We start from the raw sequence: 26,438 nt of genomic DNA on the forward strand, positions 1-26,438 counted from the left end.
TTTTCATTATTTGTAATTGCTGCTGTGCTATAGCATGGTGAAGATCAGTCATTAATCATTTGTGTTCATTAATTGAGGATCTCCATTTTTGGATTTCTGTTTTATTAATACATAGCTTAATTTTGAACTGTGTCCAGAAACTCCCCTATAGCAATTTCCCCTTTTTTGTTGGGCTCATGAAGAGAATCACTACTTCACTATGATTGCTTTCAATTTTTTCTCTTTTCTTTTTCCATTTTCAACTTTATCCCGTTCTACTTCCTCTTGCAATGCTTATTTTGGGTTTATTCTTGCATCACTTGCGAAACATTACAAAGGATAATTGTGACACCCAAAAAGTTAGTCTAACGTTGAAAAGATGAACCATCCACATCTAGTGAGTCAATTATAAAGGTGTTCATGCTTTAATGGTTGTTAAGTCCCATATCAGTTCCTTACTAGGTGAGACTGAGTTTTATATATAATTATATGGAGCTTCGATTGTAACTTGACTAGTTATTTTGGAGTGATAATGCAGATGTGGCTAACGCTTTCTCTAAACTGTTACAATGAGCGTTACAAAGTACATATAAAACTAATGAATGAAAATCATATTCTTGTATGACCAATATCATCAAATTAAGGGAAGTTAAAGAAACTTGGGACAATAAATTTGGAACCATTTGAAGCATTATCTGCAAGCTACTAATGTGGGCTGCATTGCTGTGGAGGTCTCTCTATCACACATGTCAGGAGAAATGCTTATTACTTCTTCTTCCTGCACGTCAAGATGCATAAATTAGAAGTATAAAACCATAGAGATTCCTCGACCTTTTTGTTTTTTTAAGATAGCTAATATATCTACCTTTGCAAGGTTTCTAAAGTATGTTGTTGTGTAATTTCCTGTAGGAAATGAAGCTTCAATAAGATCTGCTAAAACCAGTTGAGGCTGAGATACTGCTCCGTTGAACCAATCTTCACGTAGAAAATTAAGAAAAAAAGAAAAGAAAAATATTATGCAAACTATACAAAACAATGAATTTAATAATTTAATTAATACTTTCACAAAATATTTCCTAGCAAAAAAAAAAAAAAATTCTAAGGGAAACAAATAAATTTCAGAACTTCTACTGTTAGCAATGACATGAAAGAAGCATATTGAGATATAGAAAGAAGAAGAAGTTGTTGGGAAATTACTTACCAAGAGTTGAATTGTAAATTCTCTTGTCATATCTCCATAAAGTTTGGTTTGTCAGAAAAGAAAAACAAGAGTGATCTTCAATGTATATATTTTGGAAGAAAGTTGATAAAGTGTAGCTGGCCGGATCAGTAGTATATGTTTCATCAATAAGTACATCCACAGTCTACAAGGAGAAATGAGTTCAAGCAAATGTTGGATCAAAATCAATTAAAAAAAAAAAAAAAACTTAAGATTTTGATCTTAGCATAATACATTTAACTCCAAAGGATTCATCTCAAAACCATCTTTAATCGTAATATTGCAATTCAACTTACACATAGGATGGCATGCAGTTGATCCAAATCTTCAGGATTAGAGATGTTATAAGTCATCTTATTGATAGAGCTGTCCACATTCTCTCCACCTGCATCTTCTGTGTACTGCATGGAAAGTTCAAAGAAATACAATTTTAGATCAATCTATTCTGCTTATTATAGTCATTTTTAGTTTGTCTTATTTTCTTCCTCTGTTTTCCAAAAGATATATGAAAGGATTCTTTCTATAGAAACTGATTCTTTCACTATATATCCAAGGTTGTTTTATGGTATAACATTATAGGAAAATTTCAAAATTGATTTTGTACCTTCAACTTGAATGCTTCCTTTGTAAATGACCAGACACCCTGCAAGATAAGAGCAAACCTAAATAGTAAGTCCGACATTAGTCTTCCATTTCATTTTCTTAGATTCTCTACGCTTAATTAATGTTAGAGGAGCAATAAAAAGAAATGTTTTGTTGCTATATACAAACACTTGAATATGATTTCATAGGGTACAGACATCATAATATCCCATCCAAGCTACTGTCGGTTTGAATGATTTCTTGCTTGCCGCGACTTTAGTCAAGCATAGATAATTCTCTTTAACCTGCAAGACAAAAATGATTTACTTCGTATGACAGTCTACTAAATAGTATTACTTAAATTCAAATTGTTAAAATTTGATGTCATACTTACGGCGTCATAAACTTGATTGGCTGTCGTTTCAAGATTTGCGAAAACTCCCAGAAACTTGATCCACTCTGCTCTCTATTAAACATAAGGAAGATATAGGTAATAATCATTTCCAAGCATGAACAATTTAAACTAAACCTTACTTCTGTAGTTTTTGAAAATCAAGAAGATGGATATCATGTGGGATGCTTTTTTCTTGATCAAATTACATGATTACCTGCAGAGGTGCATCTTCTACGAAGGGAACAAAAGAAGCAATATTGCAAGCTTGTGGTTGATCAGTATTGTCGGTAACAAAGTGTGCCCCGAATTGCAAGAGCTGTTGCGGATCACTCTTGTTGATTATCTGAATTTCTCCACTTTGGAATAATTTTAATACGCATTGAGAAGCTACAGAGTCTGATGTAATGCCCTTCAAGTTCCCTAGTAACCCTAAAAGCTGAAGAAACGCATTAACATAAGCAAAGGAAACAAAAGTAAAACGTCAATAAAAGTCCATCACCTATTCTGTTGAACTTTTCCTTTGAATGATGTAATTGAGCCCATTTTTTTTTTTTTTTTAAATCAATATTGCAGTAGACTAATTAATAAGAATTACAACTTACGGTAAGCCAGTGATCCTCACCTCCAAAAAGGAAACTGCAATTTCACAAAAAGAGAAAAAAAGGACGAGACAGAGAAAATGGTCAGATAAAACAAAGATGAAGAAAAAAGAACGAGAATAAAATGGTTTCCATATATTATTGTTTGATTTTGAATGAAGTAGTATGTTAAAATACAATGGAATGAATAGACTAATTCTAGCTAGCTTATAGCTTTAAGTTTTTGAGAAAAGAGACAAATGGGCATAATGTTTCTGTTTCTGTTCATTTAAATTGGGAATGGTACAATATATAATGTTTTTGCATCCACCACTATTATACTTTTGATGATCGATCTATAACGACCCAAGAAAAACGCTTAAATGATTAGTCAATTTAGAGTACTCTATAATAATTTATAAAGCCTATTTTCACTTAATAAATAACTAATGTGGGACATATATAGTTCTCGTCAAGACTATGCTATGCAGTGTGTGCTCTTGTACTATATGACGTTACTAGGTTGTTCTGGTATTATTTATAGTGGTCCATGAAAAGCACTAGCTGTATTTGAGTTATCACTCCAAAATGACTAGTAAATTTGGAGTTCTTTATAATTATTTATGAAGCTTTTTTTTTTTTTTTTTTTAAAAGGATAGGCCTGAGAGACCAATTGTGACTATTCTACATGAGCGAGACTATAGTAGCACCTACCCGCTAGGAGTCGTACAGAAAGGGGCCTAAACGATGAGAACCGTATACATTCCATCAAGTCTAACTGAGCCATAGCCTGATCTTCCTAATGTGAGAATGATGTGTTACATTATTGTCATCTTACTACTTCATATAACACGTAGCTTTCTAACAGGCATGTCAACATACTGTTGGAATTAATACTAATTAAACAATTAAATTAATTATTTTTTATCAACTTAAATTTTTAGGATAAATTGTGATTAATAAGATATTAGAGCAAATATCATGAGTTCAATCTTGTCTTTATCATTCACCACCTGTTTCAATTAAATATTTCAGACTTAACACTTTATTGGAAAACACTATAACCCTAAAATTAAGGAAACATTAAAAAGTGTGGTGTGAATAGCTTAAGCATAGTACCTGGAAATAATTGGGCATCAATGGAATAGTTTGACAGTGGAATGACATATGATTTGATCCTTGGGGTGCAGTACTTTGTCCTCGCTGCCATCCTCGAATTATTCTAGTAATTATTATTCGTTTGAAAAGAGCACAAAAATGATAAAAACAAGTTATTATATGTATTATTCAAATATTTTCAGTCAACATACTATACTAATGAGTCACCTGCCACTGTGAACCAAAGAGTATACAACAAGGAGAAAGATTAGAAAATTGAAAGAAAATGCTTATAATACAAAACGCTAAGTAATGCTAGAAATTACATTTTTATCTATAACTATCTAATGTTGATATGTCAGTTTCAATCAACCTTTGAATCATTCATTATTAAATAGTAATAATAATAATAATTGATTGAAATTAACCTGTCAACATTATAAAATAGTCGTAGAATAAGAATGAGGCAAATGGAACTCGGTTTGTGTTATTGGAAATTTGACCCCAAAATAAAAAGAAAGAGAAATGATATACATTGTACTTTTGTTTCATTGGGTTGATGCAGCCGCCCATTGACTTTTAATTTTTCTTGTTTTTATTTAACATGAGTCAATGTGTGCTGATAAAATAGAAGAAATGAGTTAAGTACCTGGATGAGAAGGTAGCTCTTGCCGTCAATGGCGTTTTTGATAACTTTGAAGGTCTGGCCATAGTAGATATGGAAATTGACGGCATCTTCCACCTTTGAAATGTTACCCACAGTCACTGTCGACGTTGCTGCATTCACACCGTCAAGACACCCGACATTGAAGAAGAACCAAACCTCAACGAGGAAGAAGAGTTGCAGTATCCAAGAAGAAGAAGAAGAAGAAGAAGCCATTCAAAAATGAAGAAGAAACAAAGCCCTGTTGCTATACTATAGCGTTACAGCTTTCAAGCGCGCGCACATGAATATGGCAGTCAAGCATTTAGATTTTAGAGTAAGCTAAAAAGTTGCCTAGCTTTATATGTATTTAACCACCATGAACACCTACAGAGAGAGAGATTTGCAGCTTTGGAAAAGGCATGTAAATAATGGGAAAGGTGGTGGGGGGTCGAATTGAATGATGTTTTGGAAGGTTGCGGAGTATAATTTGTTAATTGGTGAGTTGGTGTTCACCCGTGAACCCATGTTTCCCTTGCTTTTGTCATTTTCTTTTCATCATTTCCCATTTGTTCCCAATTTCTTACCCTTTCTGTCTTCTCCATCATCAAGCGGGCCATGTGCGGATCTGCTGCGCGCACCACTGCCCACCTTTCGCTACACAGTAAACAATAAATAAACCACTAGAAAAATTCATCTCTAAACTCCCTGTGATCAAAAGGATTCGTTTTTCTTTTCAAAGTTAGCAGCCAATTTGCATTCTGAGTGATTATTTTGGGTCGTGTGTCAAGACATAAGTATAAAATTATATTGGTCAATTTTAACTCAACTCATTTAAGTAAATTGGCCAGACTCTTCAACTATAACCCGTTGATTTCATGTTAAATTAATGTCAGGTTCGTAAATTGTGTCAAAAATAATTACCCCTTTTGTCTCATATTGAGTTCAGATCATGTTGATATATGCATCAGTTTAAGATTATATATGTCGATTATAATCTGTCCAATTAATAAATTAGATCACTCCTTTTAACGCTAATCAACGAATTTCGTATTGGGTTCGTACATATACAATCAGAAATTAATTGGCTTTTGGAGCTAAGAAAGAGCATATAGAGTTGGGTGGTGGGTGGGCAGGCACGTTCGCTCCCACTTTTGCAGCTCAACAAGCTGCATGTTCACAAGCAACAAGCATGTATATGGTTGAGGCCGATAATTGTCTGTGAAATGATAAAATAATTATTGGACCCCCACCCTCCCATCTTGTTGTAGTACGTACCCCGTGAATGTGATGACCCTATGAATCATTACTCATCTTCACCAATATGGCTACAATTTCCCCCCTATCTTTTAGAGCATGGATTGTGAAAAAGGTATAATTAAGCAAAAGCAATATAAAAGTAACTCAAAAGCTTTTCAAACTACTTTTTAACTTCTTTTTCTTTATGGCCATGAGTTGATAGATTAATTATGTTAAGTGTAGTATATGTTGGCAAATTCTATAGACTAAAACACGTGTAAGTTGTGTTTTGGTCCATTGATAAGTGGGTGGTGTCATTGAAGATTTGTTATACATGCTGCTTGATTTAATTCGTCCAAGACACAATCACTACTTGTTATAGAGTGCATTTGGTATTGTGATTTTATAGACAAAAAATACGACCTAAAAATTGTGATTATAATTAAACAAGTTTAAAGGTGCCACCGAATTTAGAATGCGCATATGAATTTCTAAGATTTTGTTTTTGATTATGAATGAATTTTTTTCTAGCTAAATTGAACCTAGAGTTTTCTGCACTTAATATATACATTTTGTTTCTTACTTTATTATGTAAGATTTTGGGAGAAAAATAATATATGAACATAAAAGAATCACAAAATACTTACCTTGAGCTATTGTTGTTCAAATAGAGCCGACAATTTTTTACACAAAATTACCGAGTTATGATTTGGTAGTATAATCGGGTTTGGGTAAATTTGAGTTGACCAAATTAATCTGTTTAATAAATTGGTCAATCCCGAGTCAACCCGCTTAACCTAGCTATGAGCAACTAACTCATATAATTATACAATTAATTTTTTTCTTTTACAATAAAAAGAGAACTTCAACGGGTTAGCGGGTCAAATGATTTATTAATTTATTTGAGTTAGTTTTCAAATTATGAGTCAAACAATACCAAACACGACCTATTTAATTATTAAATGGGTTATGTGGGCCGGGTCAAGTCAACTCAACACGACTAGTTTATCAAATGGGTCATGTCGTGTCACTCGCTTATTTAAATTGGCTGTGTCATGAGTGAGATGGGTGTTACCTATTTAACTAAACGGGTGTTAGGATTGATCATTAGCGGTTTGGTGGGTCAAAAGGGTCGACACACCAACTCACAAGCCAAACTCAAGTGCTTAAATTGAAGAAGGAAGATTGAACTTAATTTGTTGAATCTTCTTATTACAACCCTCACAATATGTTTGTATAGAGAGTGACAGATAAAGTTTTCAACCTATCTTAATTATTCTCAAGTAAAAATTATGACGGATAAAGAATCAAAGACTTATTTATAAATAGGCTAAGATGCCCCCATCCACAGTTCTAACGTTTCTCCCTTCTATCGCCAAGAGAGACAACATTTGAGAAATCCCATGGGAGAGAACATATAAATGCATGGCTTTTGCAACTCGTTGGCTTGCATGTGCAGCATATATATATATATATCTTGAAGAAAATACATAAGAAAATTCTATTAATATAAATCAATAATAAATATCAAATAAATTTTGAGTCAATATATATAAAGTACAAATTAAGTATTTTGAGGCGCATCTGCCTATAACAAGAAGAAAGCTGACTTATGCTTCCCAAATTAGCAACTAAAGTTAGAAATAAAATGAAAATCATCAGGAAATCAAGCAGTGGGTATAATGTGGTTTGCCCACATGGTACAAAGAGCTAAAGAAATGGTGAGGAAGATCCCTACACTCTTGGAAAAGGCACTAAAACTATAATTCCCACCTCCTTGTGTGTTAATTACCAACGAATCCTGTTTTTTCCTTTCACTTCTTTCCTTGTTCTTCATATTGTTAGGGCAGCATCCTTTCCCTTTCACTTTTCCAGCAGTTGCAGTAAACCCATCTTCTTCTTCCAGATATCCCCCGACATATAGGTGCACCAAAACAAGTGCGACCATTGAAAGAAGTGCACTTGCTACAAATTTAAATTTTCTAAAGGAAGAAGATGATCTAATATTATTCTCAGGCGACCTCATTTGTACATCAGATTTCCGATGATCAACCGACAAGTTTTTCATCATTGCTGGGTTTAGGTGGACCTTGACCGTCTCCGAAGGAACTATTTGGTGAAAGAATGTCTCGGCCACCTGGCGAGTTGAGACAAACATTCCGTGGTTGACTTTAATTTCCTCAATCACCTCGAAGCTTGGAGAATTTGAATAATCATCCATGTCTCCATCATCAAGCTGGAAGTTGTCGTTTGGCTCAATATCGTTGATAAATCCAAGTGGGAAACTGTTTATCTCTGAGTCATTGAACTCATTGCAGCTTTTGGTGTGCCCACTGTGATCTCCTGCAGTTAAACTCTTGTTAATTAGTGAAAAGAAAAATGATTTATTTTCAGAATATATAAGAAGTAAATAATTATGATGATTTTGATATATACCTTGAATCTCATGCTCTTCTCCTCTCTGGAAGCATGAAATATCTTCTATTGGAACAATCTTGTGTTCTTCCACCATTAAACTCTGTCCAATATGGATTTTATTTTAATAAAAAAAAAAATATAGTTATGTTCTTAAAGAACTAGGCCTAAAAATGATATTGGCTAGCTTCTAGTGCAAAAGCAATTTCGACTTGCTAGTAATAATAATAATAAAAAGACACAAATCTATTGACCATGTAAGAAAATTAATCAATTACTTGTCAAAGGGTAATTTTTTTTTTTTTTTTTAAATGATGAACTTTGGCTCACTACAAGAAATATCAATCTTTAACGACAACATTTTTAGCAATGTCGACTCAAAAGTTGTCGCTCATAAATGATTACATGCGACGGCTTTTGAGAGTTGTTGCTAATAATTAAGCAATTATCAGCGACGACAAAAATCAAATAAAATATAAATGGTACCTTCTCAAGATCTTTATCGGACATTCCCACCCATCTCAGGTTCTCTGCCATAATTCTCTCCGTCTTAAAATCTCCATCCATATCTCCAATATGTATCGACCTTGTACTTGGATCCTCCCAATATCTCTCAGAATTCATGTTACCAACTTGAATATTACGTGTATGATCTCTGCTGCCAACCATAAAGGAAAAATCATCATCAGGGGCATAATTTCCACCCCATGTGTCCGGAATGTTTGAGTGATTTATTAGTTCCTGAGAAGCTTGAGCTACTGAAAGGATTTCCTGCAAAATATCGGTTTCATTTGCACTTTCTCGTATCGGGGTTGACTGTGACATTATTCTGAAGTCGGTGAATCCAGCTTGAGGAAAATCATCCACCTCTAATGGAGGAAGTGAGAATCGATGCTGCATCCTTGCGCACTCTAATGCTATATCCACCTGCAAAGGGACAGAGCGTACGTACATCTTTTAGGGTTACAAAAAATATTTAACATTTGATTGATCAAATATGTTAAAAGATAGAGAATTTTACTTTGGATGGAGGGTATGAAACATTTGCATAATTTGGAAATGGTGGAGGGGTTAAGTTAAATGCATCTTCTGATAAGTACTGCATCCATTTCCCATCTCTTGCTGCATTCATATGATCAAGTGATGATCCAGTAAGCATGCTGGGTGAGCAAGAATCATATGGCATTTGATAATTATCTGATCTCTCCAAATCTTGATCACCTCTTCCCTCAGAATATAGGTCAATGCTTGATGAGTGGTTGCTAGTTAGTTGGTAGGTATTTGTGGTAACATAATGCTCTCCGATCTTCGGACTAGGTGTAGTACTCTTCTTGAACACTCGACAAAGTGCATATGCATCCTGCACGTAATATTTAATAAACTGTTATACGATTGTCATACATACAACTAAAAATAACGTTATAGTGAAAATAGCTAGGTTGCATATATATATATATATATATATATATATATATATATATATATATATATACCTGCAAGCCTGAAGGAGCATTGTCACATTCTCTCTCGTCCAGACGGTATTCATGCATAACCCAACCAGTTCGAGCACCGTGAGGGGCTCGCCCTCGATAATAAACAAGGGTTTTCTTCATGCCGACAGCACGCGTCTGAGAGTTCACTTTTCGATCCTTCCCGGTGGCCTTCCAATAGCCGGCTTTGGTTGCCCGATTAGTCCTTGATCCATTGGGATACTTCCGATCCCGTGGACTAAAGAAATACCACTCAAGATCTTTGCTTGGTAATAATGACTTCCCTGTAACGTTTTGCAACATCATTACTCATTAGTGCTATTATCTTTATGATTTAATAAGCACTTGCATTACAGAAAAAAAAAAAAAAATCTGTATTTCTTGGTAGCTGGGGAATATATATGTTATTCATCTCAAACAGTCAAAATGTACTCAAACAGTAAAAGATATAAAAGCATTAGTAGCATATTGCTTGAAGCTCATGTCTCTTGCAGAGAAAATGCAACCCTTTCCTTTTCCTGTGCTTTTTGACTTGGGTCTCTCGGATTGTGTCTCACTACAAATCTTGAAGCTCACAACATTTCTAAAGCAGCATCCAACTTATTACTTCCTTTTCCAATGAAAGCATATATCAATGAGGTGGAATGAAATATTTTATGTTAAAGTTTAAGATATTTGACTAGTTAATAAAGCGTGTTCAACGCGTTTAAGTAATTTTTCATGAACAAAAAGAATGCAAATCGTGTCTAAAGGAAGAGTGATCAAGTCATTATACATATGATGTGTGGTCACCTTTTGGAAAAGGTATTGGGACCAGTTTTGGCTTCTAGTCAAATTTCTATTAAAATAGACACTTAAAGAAAAATTGGGTGATTAAGGATGCAGTGTTCAAGCCAAGGCAAAATATTCTTATCGTGTTATATATGCAGTACGCGGTAGGAAAAGGTAGAAATCAGCAAAAGATTATCACTCAAACCCTAAATAAAAGATTTCATATAATTAACCCATTTTGATTTATATAGATTAACTTTTATATATAAGTTGTAATTTTTTCAAGAAGCAACAATTAATATACCTTGATTGTTCTTTTACCATATTCCTTATTCCTTTCTTTCCCCAGTCTTCATTAGTATCAAGTCATATTGTGGAATTAATGGCAATAAATGAATATTTAACCAAGTAAATGCATGGCTCAATGAACAATTGCATATAAATGATGTCAAGAAGTTTGATTTCCCTTTTCTTTTAAAGATGGAATTTAAATATAAAATGAAGTTCAGTTTGTTTCTATGTAAAACATATATATATATATATATATATATATATATATATATATATATATATATATATATATATATATTTCGATGTTTGTCTATCACTCTTAAAACCGTTAATTTAAAGCTTGCTTAAATAGTCTTAAAGCTTTTTCATTCTCAACCAACTAATTAAGCATATATACCATATATTATCCACTCTATAAAACCACTTTTTCTTAATTAATCATTCATCAAATACTTTAAGGCATATATATGATATCATTTCCCGCATTTTGCACATATGTTTCGCACATATAAGAGACTTTGTTAAGGAAATAACACTGATCATCATAGTTTATATATATCTTCGATCAATTTTCTACTACAGAAAATGATCATTTTATCAAACTCAATATTCAAAACAACTAAGATTCATCGTTAATTAGTAACACAACAGAGGATTCAAAGTTCAATTGGAAATAAATCATATATATAGACTTTGCGGATATAATCGTACTCGATCGCTTTCATTCTCAGCATTCTCAAAGGTTGTCAATCGAGCTCTACGCACTATTTTGACATCAAAAGAGTATAATAACGTTGCTATTGAAAGGGGGTTGTGGGGGTTGCTTTGGTGCCGACAGGAGAAGGGTGTGGTGTCTGGGGTTTGTCATATATAGTACTGTCGGTGTTCGCTTATGTTGAAACAATTGGAGCTTTAAAAGAAAATGAAAAAACAAGAAAGGGGCATTAAAAGAAAGGATGTATAATATAATATATATACCTGGTAACTCCCATGGTTCACATTTGTAGAGATCAACTTCGGGGATGACCTCCAATTCAATCTCACGACCATTAATCTTTCTTTTGAGGTAGTAGGCAACAAGTTCCTCGTCAGTCGGGTGGAAACGAAAACCAGGAGGCAATGAAACAGGAGCCATATCTATATATATATGATCACCCTTTTGGAACTTGTTCAATTCCTCTACTTGGTTTAGAGAAATGAAAGAGGATCGGATGACGACCAGCCTCTCGTATTCAAAAACAACAAAGAGACTAGCCCTTGAAATCAACAACTATACAACAACACTGTTCTACACACACACAAAAAAAAAAAAAACGCTGTCGTATTAGTCATAATATTGGATATACAGAACTTAATTAATTCTCCATGCATGTCAATATGTATAAGAGAGAGAGAGAGAGAGACCTTAGAACCCTAGGCAGGCAGAAGAAGAAGAAGAAGAAGATGCAAGTGATGAATGAGAGAGAGAGAGAGAGAGAGAGAGAGAGAGAGAGAGAGGTGGAATGTGGGTGTTGCTTGGGGTTTTGATAAGAGGACAAAAAGAAAGAGAGAAAAAGCAAATGGGAGGCTGCCACCCCCTACTAGCCGCCTTTAACTTTTCACTTGTTTTTTCACAATCCAATACTTATTCTTCTTATCGTTCTTTTGAAGCCTAAGACTCTCTCTCTCTCTCTCTCTCTGCAATTATCCCATCCTTCGTTCTTGTCCTTTCTTGGAATCTAAGGTACCTGATTGGATGCGTTTACCGACAATTGTTGTATGAAGGAATATCTACGTTAACGAGAAACCCAGGAAATTAAAACGAATTTCGGCGGCGTTGTAACTCAACAATGTCGCTTTCACATGCTCAGTTCCTGTCCTTCATAATAATCGCCGATTTCCTTTTTGTTCGCGTCCTCGTCATGAAAAAACATATATATATATATATATATATATATATATATATATATATATATATATATATATATGCAAATTCTAAAAGAATGTCTTTTTTTTCTTCGTGATTAATGGGGGAAAAAGAAAGAAGAAGAAATTTGATCTATGACCGCTACATGCACAATATATGTCTAGAAATCTCTTTATCATGTGCGTACGTTCGTGTTTGTGTAAGAAAGTTAATTACAATGAGATTATATTAATTAGTTTATGAGGTTCTCCTAAAGCCTAAAGGAGAACCTCATGGTCACGAGAATTAACTAACGTACAACGGCCATTAACCAACGAAGATAAAGAAAGAAGAGGAATGTGTTACAACAAATCATGGCATCCCAATCAAACAACGTGACAGCAAAGGCAAAAGCTCGCCGTGGTAAGAGTAATGAAAGACTACGGTTCATCGGGACCCCATGTGGGGCCAGCTTTCGCCACGTGAACTAAAGATCCCACGTGGCAGGTCAGGATCACTTGTAAGTTTTATCATCCTTTTCCCATCGATGCCATCTCTCTCTCTCTCTCTCTATCACACTTTTCCTTTCCATCAATCCAGCTTTTGGTGCTTTTCTCCTTTAGGAGTTTATGCTTCCTGGAGGTTTTTGTTATTATTGTTAATTTATTTTAAAATTGATAAGCCCATGCTTTTGAACCTTTGTTTATATATACTTCTATAGATATATAACGGATGATGCATATTTTTGTTTGTTTGTTTTCACATTGATGAGGATGTGGTATAAAGTCATCACCAATTAAGGGATTTTTAGATATGTGATTTGTCAGTACTTATATCTAAACTACGAGTTTAGGGATTCATCCATCTATGCGTGGGAAAGGTGATAATTATAACTTATAAGTACCCCATGACATCTTGTAATTAGTACTTAAAATATGATAGGGTAAAGTTAACTTAACCCCTTTAAATTACCACCCCAATGACAATCTACCTCTCAAACTATCAATTACGACAATTTACTCCATAAACTACCAAAACAATGACAATGTACCCCCCAATGTTAGCAAAATGATGAAATTACCCCTATAAAATTTTCAATAAGACAAAAATAGCCTTAAAATTTTGAAAAAAAATTAATTAATTTTTAGTATTTTTGTTTTTATTTTGGTAAGGGTAATTTTGTATTTTTTTAAAAAATTAGGAATATATTGTCATTGTTTTAGTAGTTTATGAGGTAAATTGTTGTAATTGATAGTTTAAGGGATAAATTGTCATTGAGATAATAGTTTGAGTGGGTTAAGTGGACTTTACCCTATCGTATTTTAAGTATCCCTTACCAATATAAATCTTCATTTAATTTGGGAAAATGTTTCAATATATCAAGACTGATAAAAGTCGGATTATAGTATTAGGTTAAAAGGGGTGGCTATATATATATATATATGAGCCGTGATTCAGAGCACGCGGCGTAGTAAGCATGCCAACGTGCTATTTATCTTCACCCATATATATATATATATATATATTGTAAATGCTTCTAGGAATCTATCCATTTAAGATATTTTTTTTCTTTCTTTTTCTCTTTTTGTAAACCTTAATTTATATAGTTTTTTTTTTTTTTTTTTTTTTTTTTTTTTTTTTTTGGTTCTTACAAACAAAACTCAAGTCAAAAGGCTTTTCAATTGTATCCAAACCCAAGCACAAATTTTTTTAATTTTCCTTTAAAAAACGGTTATCCGCTAACCACCTAAGCGATTAGTAAATTTTACTAACCGCCTAGGTGGTTACGGTTAGCAATTTTAGCCAATAACTACTAACTATAACCACTTTTTTACCCCTAATAATTTTGATTTTATTCTTATGGGCTGTTACTTTTCTTCTGTGTACTGCAAATTCCAACAGTGGTATTAGAAGCAATGTTTCGAAGAACTAGTGTTGAATGCAACATCTATATGCTTGCATGGTGAGCTCACATAAAGTTCTTGAGGTGGTGTGACCTATAATAGAGTGGACTATACGTGCATAGTTGTGGGGACAGAGCCAAAATTTATTATGGGCAGGAGTTGGGGGCCAAAAAAGATTTGATGCTAAGGTACCAGTCCCCCCTCCCTGCATAGTTGTACGTGTGTAGCTCTTGTTAACACATGATATTAGGCAAAAGACTTTCGTTCTAGAGAGGATATGGTTGATTACACATCCGGGGTTGCCGAGTATACGCGTGTGGATGAAAAGAGTTAAATCCCATGTTGGAAAGATATTATAAGCGTGAGTGGTTAATAAAACACAATTGGACTTAAAGCTATGAACTTAAGCATTTAGATTCAATAACATCCCGAAATGTTGTATTGTGGTCTCAATAAAACAACTCCTTAAAAGAGTTAAATCTCCTCAATACAATATATACTACTTTCTGAATGGATATACAGATTGGATGAGATGTAAGGGGAAAAAAGCTGTACTTCTGGAAAATCCTGCTATACCTATGTTAATGGCCATCTAAGGATCAACAGTTAATATTTCTTACCAACTCAGCAAGCTTGAAGTTTGAAGCAGGCCAAATCCATCCTCAGCACCTCTCCGACCACATCTTTTTGGTCTCCTCCTCTAGCAGAGTATTTTCAAATTAACCATTATGGTTCTTTCCATTTCAGCACCGAAGTCGCAGGAGTCGGGGTATTCAAGGAACCCTCTAGGAGCCTCATATTTTGATCTGCACTTCTTTCAGTGGCATTGGCAGTTAAAGCAGGGATTCCTCCTATTATTCATCATGGAAAGTGATTTCTTTTTGTTGTTAATATCCTCAGCCTCAGCAACCATGTCACCAAATGAGAATTCCCCTAATCCGTGATGATTTCACCATATAGTTCGTCGATCCAACATATCAGCAGACAAGAATTGCTGTCAACCAGAGAACATTTCATAACAGTAGTCCAAAGCAATACCCCGAAAAACTTCTTTTGACAATAGATCACCATCTGCAGTCTTAGTAATCATCAGTGAATAATTAACCAGCAATCTTCTTGTAAGCTAAGAGTTTGAACTGCATCCAACAAAGGGCACACCCTGTGCATAATTTTGCATGTATAACACATGCACGTGCAAGATCGCACAAGCACAGAGAGAGAGAGAGAGAGAGAGACAGATGCTTTTATTGAAAACTGTACACTGGCTGCCATAGGCAAGGTACTTCATCTGAATGGCACCTAAAGTTTTGGACTAGAAGAATTTTTCAGCCTTGGCATCAACTTCCTCGTACTGTCTACCATTATCCACAGAGCTATTTGTTGAGGTAGACAAGATCATCATCTATAAAGGGCAAGCAAAAATAAGCCCTTCATCTGATTATGATGAGTTGCTATAGCCCTCAATATCATACTTTTGATACACAGTAACTTGATTCTCCTCCCACCACAACTCTGCTTCCCTCTCAGTGAATCGCTTTCGGCTGCAAAACAAGCAGCAAGTAGCAATGAAAGTTCAGTTAAAAAACATACTGATGCAGTATCCGATACCAAGAGAAACAATACAGAAAGAACTAACGAAAGCACATTAGAATCTTGGAAACCACAATGAAGCCACTAACAATAAGAAATCCTTTAGAATAAACATCAATTGAAGCCCCTTATCTAATAATTGTGATCATCATAGAGAGCCAATATCTAATAATTGTTAAAATCATAGAGCACCCAATTATTTTGATAAGTATGCAGGCAGCTTCACACAAACACACACAGACAAGTGTGCACACACCCAGAGACACATAAATTCCCATTAATGTAAGTTTCGAGATAAGATCCTATTCACATGGAATGGTCAATTTGATAATAGTTACCTAAATCTCACTCGTTTCAGCCCCTTTTGCCCACTAGGCAAACTCGTAAATGTGATATATACGCCAGGCTCATACTGTTCCACCCATTCAAGCTTCGATGCATTCCTTCCGTTCTGTGGAAATTCAGTTCTTGTGACATGTGAATTCTCCATGGATCTAGTGTCGTAATGGCAAACACCTCTGCCATACTTGGATTTTAGTGTATCAGAGAATATAATAGGAGTATTAGATAGACTATCTCCTTCTGTGTCTTTTGATAATCCTACTTCAGGGGGCAGTTGAGTTGCCACAATCATAGGGCACACCCCCTCAAGGCTATCTGTATATGCTGGTGTGATTTGAGGCGGGCTGACACGAGTTGCATCCTTCGGTTGTTTATTAGAAGAAACTTTCTCTGACATTGTATGAAGCTGCAACAGAGTATTGGTATCAATTCCAACTCTTACAAAAAGACTAATAGAAACCCATTATATACTATATAGATGAATGAATTAAGTAAAGGATTATTTGGTTGTCCCATAAAAATTGAATTGGGCATTTTACTTCATATGGGATGTGTGTAAATTCATCAGCTTAAAAGAGCAATGTTTCAAATGGCTGTCATTAACACACCTAGTACAAGAAATTTGTGTCAGGCTATAATCCTACTTAAAGTGAATAGATCAATTCAATTTTCAAGAGATGTCTGATGCAATGGTCATCCCTTATCTACAATGGCAAAGTAACAATCTAGTACCTTTTCCAACAGTGGAAGCTATATAAAGAAGAGACAAAAATATAAACAATCAACTGTATTTATAGAATATATTAATGATCACCTAAATAGGGATCTCCTATACAACCAGAATGTAGATAAGCAGATAGGTGGTCACCTGTTTAAACATAAAACAATCCTATCATTCCATCTATCAGAAATCATTTCCATAAAACTTGCACTTCCCCAAGTATAAATGAAAAAAATGGAAAAAAAATAAGAGAAAGCACATGATGTAACTTTCACCTTAGATTGGACATTCATGTAAATTTCCCATTGGATTGGACATTCATCCAGAAAATGTATATTTGGGCAAAGCCGCCATTCACAATATAGGCATGGGCTACAGAAAAGTTGCACCCCTAGGTGGTCAAGGCCTTGGTCTTGAGGTATTGCCCCCTTCAAGGTCCAAGGTTCAACACCTCTTTCCATAGGGCCACACCCTCTGGTGCAAAGCAAGCGACTTAACCAGTTCCGTGTAGAGAAACTTCCGAGGGTGCGGTGCATGGGACCGGAGTTTACTCTGTAAGGGTAGGTCCGAAGAGCACTGCCTTGGAGAGGTTCCCCGACATAAATAAAAAAAAAAAAAAAAAAATGGGTTCAAGTTTGTACATGAAAGTAATGAAAGTGAACATCTTGGTCAGATGCAACAATCTGAGTCAATATACTCATCAGTGTCAACCAAGTCGGTCAACACAAGACTGACTGGGGCAGACAACTATAAGGATGGTTCCTACCCTACAAAGAACGAAAGCATGCACAAACATTTAAAAAATGTGAAAGCAAGAAAAAAAGTTTATTATTAGTTAGCAGTAAGAATGGCGAATATCTTAATCGTTCTGTTACAAAATAGGCCAAACAAATCCTTTAGACCTTACTTATGACTTGCCAGTAGCCGTAGCAGCCCAAATAACACTTTGACGAAGTACCATTTTTACAAAGCAGAAAGCCCAACTTTCTAGGAGGCAAAACTCAGTGAACAATTTGTACTTTCAATTATCATGGGATAAGAGAGCCAACTTTCCAGTAGACAAACCTTAGTGAAGTAGTACTCTCAATTACCGTAGGATAGTTAAACACAAAGATCTTCATAATTATAAAATAAGTTTGCACCTGAACAATTTCTGAAGATGGAATGGGAATATGGAAATTAATGTCAAGGGATGCAGCAGCAGCTTGAACATTTTCGAAAGCGAGATGAAGCTTAAAATAGGGGTAAAATAAGAAACATGTATGTGTCCATAGTAATTCATAAGAACAACAGAAACACGAAACCAACCCAAAATTATAACAAATAAGCAATTTACCCTTAATGCCAAAGCTTTTATGACCTCTTTCGCAGCCTTACACTTGGCAGTTTCTTCCCTAGCCAGGGACCAAGTATCCTCAATTTGTTGTTGACATTCTTGAATCTTCTGGCTTCTGATCTCATTTTGCTTTTCAAGGCTTCTAGACTGTAAAGAGAAAGCAGAGAAATAATACATCAAAGCTGTAAAAAAGCATTTTCAATCACACAACCAAAAGAAAACATAAACATAAAATTAAAAGATTAAAAAGAAGGAAAAAATATAAAAAGATCATCTCAATAAAACTCAAAAGAAAAAGATGAGGACAAGTATAGGAAAAGAGAATGTGGCACAAATTTACCTTGAAAGAGAAAAAAAGGTAACACTCCATACTAATGACACAATATTGTCCACTTTTGGGTCCCCTGAACCAGACTTTTCAGGAGGTCACTCATCCTGGTACTACTCTCGCATAAGCACACTTAATTGCGGAGTTCTGATAGGTTCATGGCTATCATGGCTTTAAAATACGTTATGTCAAGAAGGGTGCAAGTATACATATAAGCACATCTCCATCCCCATACCCAAGCGATGTGAGATGCTACAAAAAAGGCACAACTAAAGTACACACACAAAAAAAAAAAAAATCCAGTATATAATAGCGATAATCCAAAATTATGTCTCCTTCTCTCTCTCCATAAATATCAGTAGCTCAATAATATTTCTCCGAGTATATAAATGCAGAAAGCGACACAGCAAAGACAAGCCTTTGTAGTGCTTTCGGATTTGCACCCCAAACGTGGTTGAACTATTGCTAAAGGAACATATATCCAACCTACAATCATGAACATTATAGACCCTTATAGACCAAGTATATTACAGTTGTTGGGCCTACTTCTCTCCTTGATGATACAACCAATTTTGGTAATATTCCATTCAATTGGTGTAGCTTACAAAACAACCTTTTATACATACAAATGTAACAAATCCAGAGTTTATAACCCTACTTTGTACTTTAAGTACAGCCTTACAAATTATTAACGTTATACGATAAGAACTTAAGACTATTCTAGATTAAGAAATTTAGTTACTGTCTGGCTGGAGACCAAAATGTGTGCACAGGGCTAATAAAAAGTGGTACATATGCAGTTGGGTAGTACTTTTCAGTGTGACCCTTCTTCCTGGATGCATATGCATTAACACCGACTATCTTCATAATTCAAAAATTAGGTACCAGACAACATTACTTGTGTGCATGCACATTCTAAACAATAAGATTGTGTACAACCAAGAAGGCAACATCTAGTAAAAGCAACTTCACTTGGAAAAAAAAAAAAAAGGGAAGTAAAAAACCATTTACCTCGGCCCTCAGCCTCTGAACTTCTTCAATGAGCATCTCATCTGACTCACATATGCCTTTCTCCCCATTTAGTTCACTAGAAATAGTAGATACCAAATGAAGTGGGGAAACAGAAGCAGATTGATTTTCCGATAGAGGAATAAATGCTCCAGAATTTTCTGGACAGCAAGTTTTAAATGAAGGTGGGCATGGGACTTGCCCCCATTGTGGGAGCCCACCTGACAAAGAAGAAACAGGTTCTACAGGCTGCTGATTTTCCCCTTGATTTTCCAAGGTCTTCCTTCCACCATATTGGCTTCCCCTGTTACAAGATTGTCTAATCGACAACATTTGACTCCATTTTGGAGCTACATCTCCTTTTTCTTCTTTCTCATCAGGGAATACTTTTCTTTGGGTCGATAGCTGCTTTGGACTGCGACTTTCCAGTTTTGATAGCCTACCTGAATGTGTGATGTTCTGCAGATTATTAAAGCATGGCTCACAGACTCGGAAAGCCTTGCCAGGATTAGGTGCGAGAGAGGCGTTTGTAGCCTTCTTACTACAACATGCACGGCAGAACAGGAGACCACAGTTGTAACAATTATGCTTCTTCCTTGTAAATCCAAAAGGCAATTTACATCCAGTACAAGCTGATTGATCACTAACAGAAATAGATTTGTGCAGACAGATTGCAGCAGTAAAATTTGATCCGCAAGCAATACTTTCCACCTGCCTGTCCCTCAAAGCCTCCACTAATCTTGGTGAGTTTCTATCTTCTATATCACCTAATCCTAACTGCCCATTTGCACCCTTCCCCCATGTATACACACTTCCACTAGATGTTACGACAGCAATATGGTATGAACCTGATGATATCTCCTTAATGAACTCTTCTTTAAGCTTCCCTTCAACGATAGTGATTGATTTATCCTTGGAATGTGGATTTCCTAACTGTCCATGCACCGCACTTCCCATTGTATAAACTGTACCCAAATTGGTAAGCCCAACGGTTAGCATTCTTCCACAAGAAACTTGAACGAAATCATGATCGACAAGTTGTGCAACACATGTTGGTAAAAGCTTTCTCTCTTCATTAGCATGCCCAAGTCTTCCTTTATCTCCATCACCCCATGTAAATAATTTTCCACCTTTAGCATTAAACTTTAAACGGTCAACCATGATATCAACAATAGCGGCTGTATGCCACGATCCACATGCAACAGATTTTACCCGCAAACCTTTGAGAGATTCAACTTCTTTTGGCTGGGAAACATTTTTAAGATTACCATGCCCAAGAACCCCAAAAGTCCCATCTCCATATGTAAATAACTGCCCAGAGGTGGACAAGATTGCTGTATGCCATTCCCCACAAGCAACATCTGCTACACTAATACCGTCCAAAGGGCCAAAAGGTTTACACGGCAGCCACTGAATTCTATTTCTCTCCTTGTCTAATAAATCAGCACCACAACCATTATCACCCCATGTATATAGCTCACCAGATTCTGTCAGGGCACATGTTTGATATTCACCACAGGCAACAGATTTTACATGGACCCCAATAAGGGAGTCAACAATTTTGGGGAAGCTCACATCTATATTAATTTTGTGCCCCAGCCTACCCGCCTTTTCCTCACCCCAGCAAAATACTTCCCCATGTTTGGTAACAAAGGCGGCATGTTTCCCCCCTAAAGATATGTTCTGCACATCAAACATCATGGTGGATTCCAATAATTTGGGTAATACAGCATCCACTTGTACTCCGTGATGGTTGCCAAACCTGTCCACCCCACCACCAACAACCCCTCCTCCTATTCCTTCACCCCAAATCATAACGTCATTCAAAATATTGTTCTTTGCTCTTTGCCGAGAACCACAAGGCATAACAAGCCTAAGAGGCACATTCTTTTCTTGGTCTGCATGAGCGTAAATTGATACCCTCTTCTTGAGATTATCTGCTTCAATACACGGTGATTTGGGAATTGAGATAGCCATTGCATTCCGCATATTTGATAGGATTGATTCTGACGAAGAAAAGCAATCAGCAGAATGTGATAAGCCATCAGAAAAACACCTTTCTGAATGTGACAGAGTAGGACTCCCACATAAACTGCGCACCTTCAAGAAGCATAATAGTCATGAGTAAGGTAGTTGATACAAGTCATTTTTCTTTGTTTTGATTAGACCAAATAATTTTTGTCTAAATTTAAGCAATCACTTCTCAGGGTTCGGATTGTTACAAGAAACGGCCCCATCCCTCAATATCATGACTGGGTCAAGTCGACCAGGTTAGATTATGAGTGAATAGAAAATCTAAAACATAGGTATATGTTATCTTGAACATAGTTTAATCAAATACCAAAAGGATAAAAGAATAAAAAAAATATGGAAACGAGAAAGTTGTAAAAAGGAATTGATTTATTACAAGCATAATATAACAGTCGGGGAAAGCAGTGGAAGATTGTTCTAAGATCCACCAACATCCGTCTGAGGAATCTGACTAACTTCAACAAAACTCTTGTAGAGTTGCAAACAAATATGAGTCTGATGCATCCTATTTTTTTTAAATGAAATTACAGATTTTTAGTTTTTCAGCTTCTTTAATTATCCATCATATCATCCAAGCACTTATTTCTGGAAAAAATTAAAAATTAATACAGATTTTGCATGAAGAGAGAAATGAGATTAAATTGGACATAACACCAAATTAGATTATGGATGGAAAAGAGAAGTGCATCTAGACTTATGTATGATAGTTGAATACTAATCAAGTAAAAGGGATCATTACAAATCAGAATGTCTGGCATGAGGGAAAAACCAAGACCAGAAACGGACACTGTGATGGATGAGTGGCAAGACACATGTTAAAGCCTAGTTTGGGAGGCAACCCAAAACTCCATGTTCCCATGCCATGGCTTTGAACGTCCAACCAAGCCATTTGACGCATCAGTCATGTATTGACACCATATGTTACTGACTGAATACTAGACTTATGTGTTACTTACTTTACCATCATAAGTAACACCAGTTTTACTAATGACTTATGCCTTACAGTGGTGTTACTTTTCAAACCTTTCCTGATTAATTTGAAATTTCCAAATTATTTTCAGCATTAATCAATCATGACTCTGTCTGGAAGAAAGTATGGCAACCAAAATTACTGGAATGAAACACACAAAATGAGGTATTATAAACCTGTTCAAATTCGTTGGTATCCTCCAGAAGTCCAAGATAATGCTTTCTTCGAAAAAATCCAGCAGGACTATTGACACAAGTTTGTACCCCTCTGCGGCTCCTTGAGCTACATAGTGGTCTAAAATGGTGACACCTGGATATTGCAGCCCTTAAGCCTAGATACCAACAATCAGCCTGCAATTTGTCCTTGCATATCTATGAAAAAGATAATTAGACAAAAATGAAGCTATTAGTCTTAGCCAAAGAAAAATAACTCAAACCGGAAAAGTAATAAAACATTTAACGTATAAACCATGTTACCATGAATAGTAAGATTACCAGATCAAGTGAACGTTCACCATAGATAAGCGAAAATGACAGACATTCCTTTTCAGGTTGAAATTGCCTCTGAAAGCTCCCCTGAAACAAGTGGAATTACCATTCCAAAGAATGAAGAAGGCTATATTTAGACCCCAAAAGCAAGGGATAACCAACTCAAGCAAACATGAGGCAGTAGAATCTTTTTACATACCTGTCCAGCAATTGTATCCTTAACTGAGCTTAATTTCAATTGTTTTTCCTTCTTTCTGGAATACCAAATCAAATATTTCTCATCCTGTTACCAAAACAAATCAAAGTCTTATGGTGTTTTAAGAAACAAAACCAAATACAAAACGTTGAAAGGGATTTTCAAACATCTATAACAGACAACACAATTTTATCTCCTTTGTTCCTTCACAAAGTATGCTTAACTACTAAAATGCATACTTGATCTTATTTAATCTCACTTGATTGAATTGTATTTCGTTATGGCATGTCATTAAATAATCAAATATATGACAGAAAATATGTAAACCTAGTTTGTGTGTCCTAGTATAGCTTGGGATTCTTGTATTGGTCAGTCGTGTTCATGTAGAACAAATTCATAATTGTGTTCTAATGAGTTGTATCTGCACCGTGTGATGAACCATAGATTTCAAGGGCACAAAACTCTCTGTAAATTCTAAAGAACATGAAATAAGTAACATCAGCAATTCTTCACCAAAAGACAAAAAGACACAGAATAACCAACTTCCTTGTTCACAGAAAAGAAGTGGCATCAGTCCATATAACTACATTAAATTATAAGCATGAAGCATAATAACATATCAAAAACTTGAAAGTCACCAAAATTGTTGCAGCATCATCCCATGTTCATCTTACATACGCTTCAGATTGAAATTAGCCTGAAAGACACTTCTATTATACTTCTCATCTTCATAATCTTTCTTAGTTGAAGCAGTTCATCCTATATATATATATATATATAAAGTCTCCAGATCAGGAAGTTCAAATTACATAGATGGACATTTCCCATATAGTCAACATATAAGTCATGTCCATTTTTATATGCAGCCATTATTACCCATCTAGATAAGTCACATGACACAACTAACTATTTTGTATAATGAAATGCTACAAACAGGCTATCCACAACAAGTGATGCTTCAAATGTCTAAAAGATCCCACACATGTTTTTGGAAAGAAATTTATCAGAGATTGCACAGTTCTCCATGATAAGATAGTTGAGTTAGTTAGGTCTTTCCTTTACAGGGGAACTAGCTGCTCAAACACAATTCATTACCATTGATCCAGCAAATATCATTACTATAAATGTGAAGCACTATAAACCTGCATTTACACAAAAGTGTAACACTGTCATAATTGTAAACAAAGATGCTAAGTCATATGTACACACCGTAGAAAGCCTGAAAGGGCAAAATTTGGGCTTCCCTCTTCGTCCACATTTCAAAAGATATGCACCCTTCTTTATGGATACAATTGCCTGCACAGACTTACAGAAAAAGGTTTCAGCACAGAGAGAGAGAGAGATTGAGAGAGAGAGAGGAACCATCCTCAACTACTTAACAAAACAACATAATTTCACAAGAGTAAAAAACATATCTAAAGAAAGTCTGAATGCCAGTTAACGCTGAGTTGCATCAAATTTTACTCCTAGTGTTACAGATTATTTCATTCACACTAAGAGATCAAGTCTTCATTACTGTCATAAAAGTGAAGTGTCCTATGTGACCCCTCATTGCTGAACATTAAACTGTAAGAATCAAGTCAAAGCTTTTGGAAACCACAATCAGCAATTAATGGCAGCCACAAACTTTTGAAATGTTAGAAGAAAAACCCATTTTCTTAAACGGAAAAAAGAGCAAATTGTAGTAGCGTTATATCAAAAGAATTACAATCAATGTTCGATCTCTGATATGATTTTGTGATTCTGCAATCATAATACTATAACTTCCATTTCAAAGCTTTGGCAACTACAAGAACACAACATTTTCAAATCACTCCGAACATGTGAGATATTTAAGTTATATAAGCCAACATTAAAGGATAAAAGATAAAGGAAGAACAACATAAAATTTGAAATTCTAATTAGGCACACTGACAATTCATGAAAAACCGCAAAATGATGCCAACCAAAAATTAATGAACTTTACAAACAATGCTCAAAGCAATACCTGATTATACATCCCCAGCACCCCCCACCCCCAAACCCCCAAATAAAAAAAAATAAAAAATAAAAAAAAAAAAAGAAAAGCAACAGCTGATTGATCCACTCAACAGTAACAACTCGAATATAATAGTAAAAAAAAGCAGAAACACATACTTGAATAAGCAAAATTTGAACCAACAATGTGGTTTGACAAGTTTAAATTCAGTTACAGATGATGATATAACATTCCACTACATATAACAAAAACGAATTTGATACAAAATAACAGGAAGAAAAAGGAGAAACATATACATCAAAAAAAATTGTGAAGGACTAAATAACGTCACAATATGGAAAGACCGAAGAGCGAAGGGGAAAGAAAAGAAGCAAACACTAACAAAGATCATATTTTGAAACGATTTGAAATCAACCCAAATGAAACATCATTTTCTTCAGTGAAAAAGAAAAAGAAAAAAAGAAAAAGAAAACCAAAACGAGACCTGTTCGACAGCTCTGTCAAAGGGCACTGTGGCTAAGGATTCTTCACCCATTTTTTTGCAGAGAAGCTCATGGGAGACAAAAGAAGCAGAATGAGAAAACCTCGGGGTTTCCCAAGAAGGAAACCTTAACAACAGCAGAATGTGAGAGAAGTAAGCATGCAGAGAATAAGATGCTTCCTCTGCCCTGCACGGAGGCAGAGCATAAGTATTTTTAGAGGGAGTGCGTGTGTTTGTGTGTGTTTTTTTCTCCTTATTTTTTTTTCCTGCTATTTTTCTTTTGGCTGGGGGTCGTTCTCCTCTCTTTATAGTGAATCTTGTTTTTCCATCACTGTTTCTTCACATTGTAAGTCGTGCAGTGCAGTGCAGTGCAGTGCAGGGGATAGAGAGAGTGACACACAGTGACACACACAACAAAAGATGTTTTCTTTTCTTTATTAATAATAAGTGAACATTAACCAAACCCATATGCACGTGTAGT

The 26,438-nt window shown here is 35.3% G+C and overlaps 3 protein-coding genes across 3 annotated transcripts; all 3 read right to left on the reverse strand.

Annotated features, from left to right (window-relative positions):
• Positions 1-481: 481 nt before the first annotated feature.
• Positions 482-4,895, reverse strand: LOC132181032 (plant/protein). Its single transcript, XM_088516466.1, has 11 exons — positions 4,500-4,895; positions 3,872-3,974; positions 2,797-2,810; positions 2,389-2,610; positions 2,175-2,246; positions 1,999-2,085; positions 1,803-1,841; positions 1,495-1,599; positions 1,181-1,343; positions 845-954; positions 482-757 (listed from the first exon to the last, which is right to left on the reverse strand). Exons 1-11 carry the CDS (start codon positions 4,728-4,730, stop codon positions 671-673), a joined length of 1,233 nt encoding a protein of 410 aa, XP_088372592.1. The 5' UTR covers positions 4,731-4,895; the 3' UTR covers positions 482-670.
• A 2,442-nt stretch (positions 4,896-7,337) lies between these two features.
• On the reverse strand, positions 7,338-11,975 carry LOC132181030 (NAC domain-containing protein 86). Its single transcript, XM_059594074.2, has 6 exons — positions 11,678-11,975; positions 9,641-9,921; positions 9,169-9,507; positions 8,634-9,074; positions 8,169-8,250; positions 7,338-8,075 (listed from the first exon to the last, which is right to left on the reverse strand). The coding sequence occupies exons 1-6, from the start codon at positions 11,832-11,834 to the stop codon at positions 7,399-7,401; spliced, it is 1,977 nt and encodes a 658-aa protein (XP_059450057.2). The 5' UTR covers positions 11,835-11,975; the 3' UTR covers positions 7,338-7,398.
• A 2,929-nt stretch (positions 11,976-14,904) lies between these two features.
• On the reverse strand, positions 14,905-26,236 carry LOC132182842 (Regulator of chromosome condensation (RCC1) family with FYVE zinc finger domain-containing protein). The gene is made up of 9 exons (XM_059596196.2): positions 25,961-26,236; positions 24,708-24,794; positions 23,502-23,585; positions 23,309-23,389; positions 22,991-23,185; positions 19,817-21,913; positions 18,478-18,624; positions 16,417-16,826; positions 14,905-16,029 (listed from the first exon to the last, which is right to left on the reverse strand). The coding sequence occupies exons 1-9, from the start codon at positions 26,009-26,011 to the stop codon at positions 15,927-15,929; spliced, it is 3,255 nt and encodes a 1,084-aa protein (XP_059452179.2). The 5' UTR covers positions 26,012-26,236; the 3' UTR covers positions 14,905-15,926.
• Positions 26,237-26,438: the final 202 nt, after the last annotated feature.

Source organism: Corylus avellana, chromosome 5, assembly GCF_965113065.1.
Source record: "Corylus avellana chromosome 5, dhCorAvel1.hap1.2, whole genome shotgun sequence".
In the NCBI taxonomy this organism is placed as follows: Eukaryota; Viridiplantae; Streptophyta; class Magnoliopsida; order Fagales; family Betulaceae; genus Corylus; species Corylus avellana.

Excerpts from the sequence above, each read along its gene's own strand:
- LOC132181030 (XM_059594074.2), bottom strand. The coding sequence starts at position 11,834 with ATGGCTCCTGTTTCATTGCCTCCTGGTTTTCGTTTCCACCCGACTGAC. Across the intron at positions 9,075-9,168 it reads TTTCATACCCTCCATCCAAA|GTGGATATAGCATTAGAGTG; the intron begins GTAAAATTCTCT and ends GTCCCTTTGCAG. Across the intron at positions 8,076-8,168 it reads AGAAGAGCATGAGATTCAAG|GAGATCACAGTGGGCACACC; the intron begins GTATATATCAAA and ends GTTTAACTGCAG.
- LOC132182842 (XM_059596196.2), bottom strand. The coding sequence starts at position 26,011 with ATGGGTGAAGAATCCTTAGCCACAGTGCCCTTTGACAGAGCTGTCGAA. Across the intron at positions 24,795-25,960 it reads TTGACAGAGCTGTCGAACAG|GCAATTGTATCCATAAAGAA; the intron begins GTCTCGTTTTGG and ends AAGTCTGTGCAG. Across the intron at positions 23,390-23,501 it reads AGGATACAATTGCTGGACAG|GGGAGCTTTCAGAGGCAATT; the intron begins GTATGTAAAAAG and ends CACTTGTTTCAG.
- LOC132181032 (XM_088516466.1), bottom strand. The coding sequence starts at position 4,730 with ATGGCTTCTTCTTCTTCTTCTTCTTCTTGGATACTGCAACTCTTCTTC. Across the intron at positions 2,247-2,388 it reads TAGAAGATGCACCTCTGCAG|AGAGCAGAGTGGATCAAGTT; the intron begins GTAATCATGTAA and ends TATGTTTAATAG. Across the intron at positions 1,344-1,494 it reads AACTGCATGCCATCCTATGT|ACTGTGGATGTACTTATTGA; the intron begins GTAAGTTGAATT and ends TTCTCCTTGTAG.